This window comes from Rhopalosiphum padi, chromosome 3 (assembly GCF_020882245.1).
Source record: "Rhopalosiphum padi isolate XX-2018 chromosome 3, ASM2088224v1, whole genome shotgun sequence".
Taxonomy (NCBI): Eukaryota; Metazoa; Arthropoda; class Insecta; order Hemiptera; family Aphididae; genus Rhopalosiphum; species Rhopalosiphum padi.
The window spans coordinates 62,412,769-62,423,445 of NC_083599.1; the positions used below are offsets into that span (position 1 = coordinate 62,412,769).

Below are 10,677 nucleotides of genomic sequence, written 5' to 3' on the forward strand. Positions count from 1 at the left end.
TTACTGATCATTATGCGACTATATTAATGTTATCAGATTTATACACAAATGAAAATATTCCCTCATATACCTTAAAATCTGATATGATAAATTCTAGTCATTTAGACTTATTAATTAAAACAGAAAATTGGTATTCATGCTTGGACCATGAAAATGTTGATATTATGATCGAAGTATTTAATTCTAAACTTAAAGAATTTATTAATTATTCTATGTATTCTAATATTAAGTACAAATCTAAAAAAATGTTTAAAATCAAAGAATGGATTACAACTATTATTACCTCAATTAGAAATAGACAAAAATTATACGCTAAATTAAGAACTAGGCCTTTTGACTCAAATTTTTAACAATATTACATTTGTTATCGAAATACGTTAAATTTATTAATCAGAAAGTCTAAACAATTATATTATCAAAATAAATTACATCGCGCACAATCAAATACGAAACAGGTTTGGAACATTATTAACGAGGTCACAGGTAAACCATATCAAAATACGAGTAAAATTAATAGGATAATCAATAAAGATGGTATTATTATTGAATCTAAAGTTGGTATTTGTAATGAACTTAATACTTTTTTTGTAAATGTGGGATCTAATTTAGAAATTGAACATTTTAAAAATCCTGATAAATTCCTATTTAATAATAATATTATTGAAGACAGTATTTTCTTAAAACAAATAGACGCTATTGAAATTGAAGCACTCCTTTCAAAAATTAAAAATTATACTTCTTTTTATGAAAATGATGTGACAAATTATATACTTAAAAATGTTCGTAAATCTATCTCCTTACCGTTAGCAATTATTTTTAATAAATCATTATTAACTGGTAAATATCCTTTAAATTTCAAAAAATGTACAGTTATACCTCTATTTAAATCGGGTGATAAATTATTATATGGAAATTATCGACCGATCACGTTATCTCTAACTTTATCTAAAATATTTGAAAAATGTATCAAGGTTAGAATAGTAAACTTCCTAAATGCAAAATCTTTTTTCTCTAAAAAAACAATTTGGTTTCCGAACCGGAATGTCGACTAATGACGCGCTATTTGAGGTTGATAGTTTTATACGGAAAAATATTGATAAAAACTATAAAGTATTAGGTATTTTCCTAGATGTACATAAAGCTTTTGACTGTGTAAACCATGATATTTTACTAGAGAAATTAGATAGGGCTGGTATAAGAGGAGTGGCAAATAACCTTTTAAAAATCCTTTTTAAGTGGACGAACCCAAAGAGTTAAAATTGATGATACTTTTAGTGAATCTTTAGTAATATCTTGTGGAGTTCCTCGAGGTACTGTGTTAGGCCCATTATTATTTATAATTTTTATTAATGATCTTTTGAATTATACTGCCATTTTAATATCTGATCCAACAGTTAATAATATATTCTATGAAGCTAATAATATCTTAAATACAGTTTATGGGTGGTTTTGTAAGAATAAATTAAAATTAAATTTAACAAAATCTAAATTTATTAAATTTGAAATTTTATCATCTAATGTTTGTACAAATAATAATTTAGTAGTTCATTCATTAAACTATTTACCTAATCTCACTTCAACCTGCAGTTATAATTGTATTCATCTTGAAAATGTATTAGAAATTAAATATCTGGGATTAATTATGGATTATAGACTAAAATGGGATAGGCATATACATTTTATAAATAACAATTTACGTAAATTCTTCTACATATTTAAAAATACTAGATATATATTTAATAATTATTATAAGAGAATTATTTATTTATCCCTAGTACAATCTTTCTATTCTTATGGTTTATCAATTTGGGGAGGAACCTATAATATACATTTATCCAGTTTAAAAGTTACTATAAATTGTCTTATTAAATATTTATTTAATTTACCTTTTCAAACTAGCACTATAATTTTATATGAGTCACTAAATGTTAAAAACTTCAATTTTATTTATAATTTGTCTGTTCTGATAGATTTATATAAACACAAACATTTAATACCTATTTTTAATCATAATCATACAACTAGGTTTAAACAAAATATTAATATATGCTTACCAAATTGCACCAAAGTTTTTGGTAAAAAAAGTACTTTTTATATTGACTTACATTTATGTGTTTCACTTAATATTAATATAAAAAATTTTAAAAATCTTTATACTTTTAAAAATTATAAAAAAAAATTAAATTTAGATTGTATTTAATTTTGTTACTGACTCTTATTTATTGGCCTCTTTATTATATTATTTTACTCCATTTAAAGATCTTTATATTTTTTGTTTTTTAGTCTAATTTAAGTCTTCTTTTACTGTTATATTGTAATTTGTATTTTTTAATTATCTTTTACTATTAGAGTACCTCTATTTTACATAAATTCTTTTAGGAACTGGCTCTCCCAACATAAGCTCTGCTTTCTGGGAGTATTGGCAGTATTGCAATATTATCATATTTTTTTTTTTTATTATATAAATTTATAAAGTTATATTCTATGTATAATATATTCCTACATATATTTTATTATTTTGCTTTAATATGTAAAGTTGTTATTGTTGCAATGAAGTTATTATTATTATAAAAAAATTAAGTAATACATTTTATGAGTAACCGTTTAAATTAGGTATTTAAAAAAAATGTATACTGATTTTAGTGTTGTTAACAGTTCACAAACGCATTAAAGATATCGGAACTATATCTAAACGTCAGTTTCAGAGGCACATAAAAATAAATTACAATTACTACATAATAATTCAACAATAACTAAACATTCTAATATTCAGTCTTCATCACAAGTATGTTTTAAAATAAAAATATTTCTTGTATATTATACATACAAGACATAAGTATATGTTTTTAGGTAACAAATTCTCACACTATTAAAAGTGTTTTCTGATGAAGAAATTAATTCCACAAATTGTATTGAAGCATGCAATACTAATACTATGAATATTTTAACTAATAATGTGCAGACTAATCAAAAACAAAGTTTCATTGCAAGAAATAGGTATATTTAAATCTATTTTTACCTAATAATTTTTAAAAATTATAAAGTATATTAACTTTAATTTTTTAGAATTTTTCTGAAGATGTACAGCCCATTGAAGACTGTGCAACTAGTCCGATTAAAGATAAAAACAATGATTTAGTAGAACATCTTTGAAAATAGGCAGTGCCGTTCAACGTATCTCATGTGTGTGCTAATGAAATGCTGAAAATTGTATATTCAAATATATTTTAATGTTTTACATTTTAAGTTACTTAAAAAGTACATAGAACTAAAATATTGTTGATTTGTTAATATTCTTAAACATATCATACATTATATTGTATACATATTATTTTAAATATTGTTAATTACTTATTTGTCACCTTTAGTAATTTTTTACACAGTAGTATTATTAAATTTATTTTTATAATTCGTGAGCAATAATATTATGATAATAAATTGTTGTATGATGTATACTATAAATATAATACCTTTAGAAATATAGACTTTTAGTTTCCGAAATGTTATTTTATCATGTTTTTACAGATAACAAAAAAAAACTCATTATAAAATCATTAGGTAATTTAATTAATTCAAATGGAATACAAAAAACTGTTCAAACTGAATTAGAAAATATTCACCATTACCTGGCTATTATATTACCATAATATATTTTTCGATCGAATAATATAATTGTAGAAAAGCTGCAGCTCATAGATAATATTTTTTGGGGGGTCCTGGGCTATAGTCCGCTGAGCCCTACCCTTAATCCGGCTCTGTAATAGACGAATAGTTAAGTACAAGATAATATTATATAATTATATCGTGTACGTAAATACATTTTATTACAGTATAAATGTTGTTTTTTAAGTACTAGTTAGCTTTTAGGGTACCCAAATTATAGTCTCCATTGATTCTGCAAATGGTTAATATTTTCAAATACACATGGTGTTAATAAACAGTGCTTATGCAGCCCAATCGTTCATCAAAAAAACAAAAAAAAATATGTAGTGACTTAACAACGATTAAAAAGAAATTGAAGCCTGTAAACTTTTAATATAATATAATTTTTAGCAAATAGTAGGAACGTGAAAAGTGAAGATACTTCAAAAACTCGGGGGTAACTTTTAATAAAATCAATAAATTAAAAACTAACGAATAAATAGGATAAAACTACTCCAATAACATTTTTATCGAAAAAGAAAAAGATTGGTCGAGACGTAAAAATAATTTTGGACTCAAATTGTAATTGCTTGGAACGCTGATATTGACGAGCCTTAGGTTTGGAAGATAAACGATTTACAACTAATGATGATGAGCAATAAATTCACGAAATTATAGACATTGGTTTGAGATTTTAATCTTCTGTCTTCGCCTAAGATCCCATGACTTTAGATGTTTGAATTTTTACTTTGAAGTTCATTAAATGTAGATATTAAATGCAAAAAATTTGTACTAATATTTTATACATTTTATAAAATATTGAGTACAATTATTATATTTGTTAATTGTTTTTAAATATTGCACCAACACCTGTTGCTATCTATTATGGTACCCCTGGGTGATACTATAATATGAAATAATCCATGCTTTTTACCTTTTCTTCCAAGACAGGGTTAGACAAAGCAATGCTTATCGATTTCGGGGTTCGGGGTAGTATCATACAGTTATAGCATGACTAGGTATTTATTTAATATGATAAGTTCATTATTCAACAGTTCAGAATTGCAGTCTGCAGGCTTTTGAGAGTGTTTAATAATTGTTAATTTAATACCTCGTGTTTTGTGTACTCCTTTCGTTGGAATAAATTCAAATTCTTTTTATATCAGTATCGTTTACATTATAAAAATATTATTTATTATTACATTTTTAATAATGGAAGCGTTAAAAAATCATTACCAACTTTTTGATCTACTACCGAATGAAGTAATTGTAAACACATTTACCTTTGTAGACGCAGACACACTTTTCGATTGCAGACTTGTGTGTAAACGATGGAAAGAACTTCTAGACGAATATGCATTTCAAGAAAAAGCTGCTCGAGAAAACGAGTTTATGAATGATGGCCGAGGGTACCACAGTTTCTCACAAATCAATTCAAATGACATTAGAAAACTGGATTTACCGTGGTACGTGTTTTACGCGATAATCAAGTATGATCCATTCAACAGAAATTTGGTGAAAAACCACTGTGGGCAAGGTAAGTAGAAAATAAATTATATACCAGGTATATACCTGTTTCTTATAAAATGTAAAATAATTTATACAATCTCATGATAACTATTTTATTAAATTTAGACGAATGGAACCATTGGGGAAATGTTACTAATACATTTTGGACTATGCGTAGAGATACTGATATGTTTGATTATGCTGACTTGTCGTGTATTCAACAAATACCACAGGATAATCGTCATGTTTTATCTGATCCAGATTTTGATGGACATACAAGTTGTTTTGTTATAGATTTTCAGTATTTACGATCAATAAAACAAAAAATTATTTTTAAAGATTATGGTTTAAATGAAATCGTGATGAAAACTCTTCGACCTAAAATTTCATGTAGTGCCTGGTATTGATATTTACATTTGAAATATTTTCTTTGTTCCACATAAAAAAAATAATGTTTTTCAGGTATTATAGAGAATCAGAATATAGTCGAAATATCATTTATACGTTACGCGCCACTGTTTACAGTAGAACAAATGAAATCATAGGTGTATGTGATAATATCGAAACTGGTCTACAAACAGAATTTGGATGGAATAAAGTTTGTATAACACCTATTCTAAACTAATATTTTAAAAGAGTCTAACAAATCTATTATTAAATATTATTTTTTAGGTTTCAAATTCGTTAGACACTCAAGGCGATGAAACTTTCTTGATTCTACATCATTACATAACGAACATAAGGCTTTCAACTTTGTTGTACAATTTTAAAATGTCCTGCTCCGTAGTTAAAATTTCGCTACCAATAAAATATAAAAATGTTAATTGTTACATGCATATCTAAAAGTGTATATCTAAATATATTTTAATGTTTTACATTTTAAGTTACTTATAAAGTACATATAACTAAAATATTGTTGATTTGTTATTATTTTTAAACATTACATTGTATATATATTATTTTAAATATTGTTTATTACTTATTTGTCACCTTTAGTCATTTTTTTACAAAATATCTAGTATTATTAAATTTATTTTTATAATTTGTGCGCAATAGCATTATGATAATAAATTGTTGTATGATGTATGCAACATGTTATTCGTAAATATTATTTCAACCTACCGTTTTACAAATAGAGAAATAAATAAGGTTCTAATATGATACCTTTAGAGATATAGACAGTTAGTTTCCGAAATATTATTTGTATCTAACGATTTTGACTAGGTGAACCTCTATGTATCAGAAAAATTTCTCAATTTTTTTTATTTACACATAACATATTTTAAATTTTGTAGATTTTTATTTTTGTATTGAAACTTTTTCAAATTCACAAAATATTATAAAACATTGACATTACAATAAACATATAGGTTCTAGCTATTTTATAATAAAGGAATACATTAAAGGTATAGTATAGTTATACTAGCTGATGTATATTATCAAAATCTTAATATTTATTTTTATTTTGAATATGGATTTATGCAAAGACTATTAGTTTTTAACTATTACATATTCATAAGATGTATATAAGATCAAACAATATATTGTGATTGTTTATCTTGTTGATGAAAATAAAAGAATAAAAAGGTAAAACTGTATATAATTTAATGTATAGACCTGCAAGTAAATTTTGTAGTTTACGGTATATCTATTTAACCTAATGACGTCAGAGTAAGTAAAATAATTAATAACATATTTATTCTATGTACCTATAGTTATTAATTACTCATCAATTCTGAAACAAAATAAAATGATTTTAATAAAATAAAATAAAATATCAAAGTAAACCAAAAGTGAATTATGCAAACATTTTAAACAACTTTTTGGACCCAACTAGTCACAGAATTATACTGATTAGGTAGATAAATTTAACACTATCTATTGCCTAAACTACCTAATTTACTATTCAAACTGTTTTTACATTGTAAATTATTTTATATTATACATTTATTTTTACAGAATAATTTATATTTATCTAAATTAATTAGTAAAATCATTGACTTGTGTTGTTATAAATTTATCTTATAATATTAATATTAATAGGAACTAAGAAGGTATAATTCTTATTCAAATAAAGTATATCCAAGATTAATTATATTAACATATAGATATAATATTTATAAAATATTTATATATAATTTAATATAATAACATGAAATTGTTACCTAGTCAAAATATTTCAATTCATATACATACTACTTATTGATAATCAAAAAATAATTAAATTACATATAGATTAAATCCATTAGACTTATAGTAGAATCTATACAATGTATATATATAAAGAGTTGTGATTTATGTTTTGCACTAATATCATATAACGTTTGAACGTGCATTATATGTATAGTATGTTATGTAAAAAAATTAATATTACAGAACGGTATTATATTTAAATTAATAATATATTATTTATACTTATGACTTATCACATAAAACAATGAAATGTAGGTATGTATAGTATACCAAGATTATGTTATATCAATTTTATAAATCATAAGGATTGTCTCAATATTTATAAGTAATTTTAATAATTATTTAGGCATTATAATAAATATTATATGTATACATTTGTACGTTATGTATAATACTATAATATCATAATATAGTACATACTATATTTATATAGGTACAAATGAGGATTATAATATAACATAATAAAGTGATTTTTTTTTAATGACTAATTGTATATTTATTTAAAATTAAAAAGTTTATTTTTCCCATATAAAATTTGTAAAATTTTTCATTTAAATGTTTCATAGGTACCTACTACACGATTATTATACCGCTCGTACCTATTAGAAGTGTACGAATATGTGGACTTGATATAATTTCTTAAATTAAAAAATTGTACAATATACTGCACAATATGAACATAATAATAACATTTATTTATAACATTGATTATGGAAATATGGAGTCGTATAGTCTATTCTATGTACTCGAATAATCGGTTTTATTAGTTATTGTTTAATTTAGACATGTTGCCTGGTATATCACCATATACACGTAGAAAATTATTGTCAATTATACGTACTTTAATATTTTCATACACTATAATTCATATTTTTATCATTGACCGGCAACAGCGGTTGTTCACAAGATTTTTGCGTTTAACATTACAAAATTATGGAGAGGTAATTATTAATTAAAATATTTTTTTTATAGATGGAGAATTTATTTATTATTAACCCCCGTTAGTCGCATCACTGTTTAAAAGACCAGGCATTTATAATTTTTCAAATTACTCATTGTAAGTAATCTATATTATTTCGTATACTTTAATACTTTCATTGTCCAAGAAGTCAAGCTATCATTTAATGCTATTTAAAACAATTATCTATTGTTTGTTGAACTCACACGTATTTTTAAAGTCACAAACCTGTCAAAAAGACCGTGTGTGACAACTCGGATAATAATTAATTTTGTTCAATATTATTTTCGTCAGTGATTTGTTTTTTAGATATAAAAAAAAACCATCATAATCGTTTCTTGAGTTTCTTCTTATCGATAGTTATAGTTTATCAATTTTATCGCTTTTCTGTTCATATAATTTCATTGAAAAATTCAATATTTTCGTCATTTTTATTTTATAATCGACACGTGATACAGGACAAGTGTGTAAATTACCAAATTTAAACGAAAACAATTCGGAATAGTTTTAAAACTACCTATACAGAAATATAATCTTTCATTAAAAAAAATTCATATATAATATGTATTTTTTTTAACATTATATAACCATAGACATTTAAATAATAATAATTTAAATAGTAAAAAATAAAAAATAAATAAATTATAATTTGTGTATATCTTTAATAAATGTATTAATTATTAAAATTTTAATTTATTATTAAATATTTAAATGTAAAGAAATATTCATTATATATATTTTTTGTAAATTTATTTTTATTTTTATTAATATCAGTAAAGATTACAAGGCCTCACTGAGTTTAAACTTGTGTGGAGGCCTAGGAGTTATCTTATGTTCAACACATTCACATTTATCTTTTTCTAATTAAATACCTACTCAAATACACAATAAAAAATCAATAACAGAAATACAATAATATAAATTTGAACAGCAAATATAAATAAACAAGTGATGTGTAAAAAAAGCAAACAATGGTAGTGTAAAATAAAAATGTATATATATATACATTAAACAAAATTGCTATAAAAAGTTGTCAATAGAATTTTTTTTTATATTATTCATTTGGCCTGCCCTAACAAAAGTGTCTAGTTTCGCCTATGGGCCTATGTTTGTGCTTTGTCAATGATTTAAATTATTAATGTTCAAGTATATGACCGTTTTGGTATGTTTTACTATTTCAAACTGTTTAGTGCTACAAGAATAATATTTTATATTACAGAAGAATTGATTTTATTTATAAATAAATAAAATGTGAAGGTAACTTATTTTGACAAGTCAATTTAAATTGTAATAAAGAAAACATAATTTAATAATAAATTGAAAGTAAAACTATATTTTTTTGTTTAATATTTAATCTTGAGATAAATGTGTAATACTATAATCCATTATGATAAAATAACGTGCATAATATCCATACTTCAAATTACTACAAATTTATTAAGAACGTGATTACTTTTACTTTTTTATTCCAAAAATATTTGTTCACTTTTCCTTTGTGGCTTTACTTAACTAAATTAGGATCATTATTGTGGTGAAGTAAATTTGTATTATAGCGAATCAAATTCAGATACCATAAAGATTATAATATAACTATATAAGCATAAGCTTTGAATCACTTTTCTTTAAACATTTTTTTACATAATTATAACAAAAAAAAATAATAATAATAATAATTACTAGGTATTATTTTTTCATTATCTTAATTTAATAAACCCAGGGTCGGACATGATTGTTAAATGTAAAAATAATTTATTTATCCAACTATATTGTAGACTGTAGTACTTGTTAAAAGAACACAAATCATTGTAGAAATATGTTCAACAACTGATTGAACCAATGAACAGTTCTAATAGAATACAAATAATTACAAATACTCAAAAAAAAAAAAAAAATTTTATAGTAGGTACATTAAAATATTTGAAGTGTAAATCAATATAATTCTACTCACTCAACTGAATTGTTAATCATTATATTCAGTTTTTTTATGTAGTGGTACCTACCTACAATTGCCGATTCTAAGCATCTATCAATAACTGATTATGTAGTATTGTTACATCTTATATTTTTCTATCTTAAATTTTTTTTCTGTTTCTATTGCTGAATACTATTGGCCTCTTCGTGCATATTCAATGTATTGTTTATAACATCTATAATCTGCGTTACTTATTTGTATAGAACAGATTGTAAACATAGGTATGAAGTCTAGGTTAAGACGAGCTAGATTTGTAAAAGGTGTAACTAACAAGTAACAAGAAAAGTGCTATTTTACTATATTACTTTATGATAAAAACATTCACTAATAAAATCAAAAAAATCAAATATAATACAAACAATTTTAACAGAACGTCCGAACGCGTCGCGTGTGTAGTCGACCG

General features: G+C 23.6%; 2 protein-coding genes and 1 pseudogene across 2 annotated transcripts in view; 2 read left to right on the forward strand and 1 right to left on the reverse strand.

Moving 5' to 3' along the window:
- Positions 1-2,886, forward strand: part of LOC132927554 (uncharacterized) — a 23,130-nt pseudogene extending 20,244 nt beyond the window's left edge.
- Positions 1-10,677, reverse strand: part of LOC132927555 (lachesin-like) — a 20,837-nt gene extending 10,160 nt beyond the window's left edge. Inside the window, exon 1 of the mRNA XM_060992102.1 lies at positions 10,303-10,677. The gene's annotated coding sequence lies outside the window, so the exon portion shown is untranslated. The remainder of the gene's footprint in view (positions 1-10,302) is intronic.
- LOC132925317 (F-box only protein 44-like) lies at positions 4,796-5,994 on the forward strand. Its single transcript, XM_060989725.1, has 4 exons — positions 4,796-5,179; positions 5,278-5,551; positions 5,614-5,749; positions 5,824-5,994. The coding sequence occupies exons 1-4, from the start codon at positions 4,855-4,857 to the stop codon at positions 5,992-5,994; spliced, it is 906 nt and encodes a 301-aa protein (XP_060845708.1). The 5' UTR covers positions 4,796-4,854.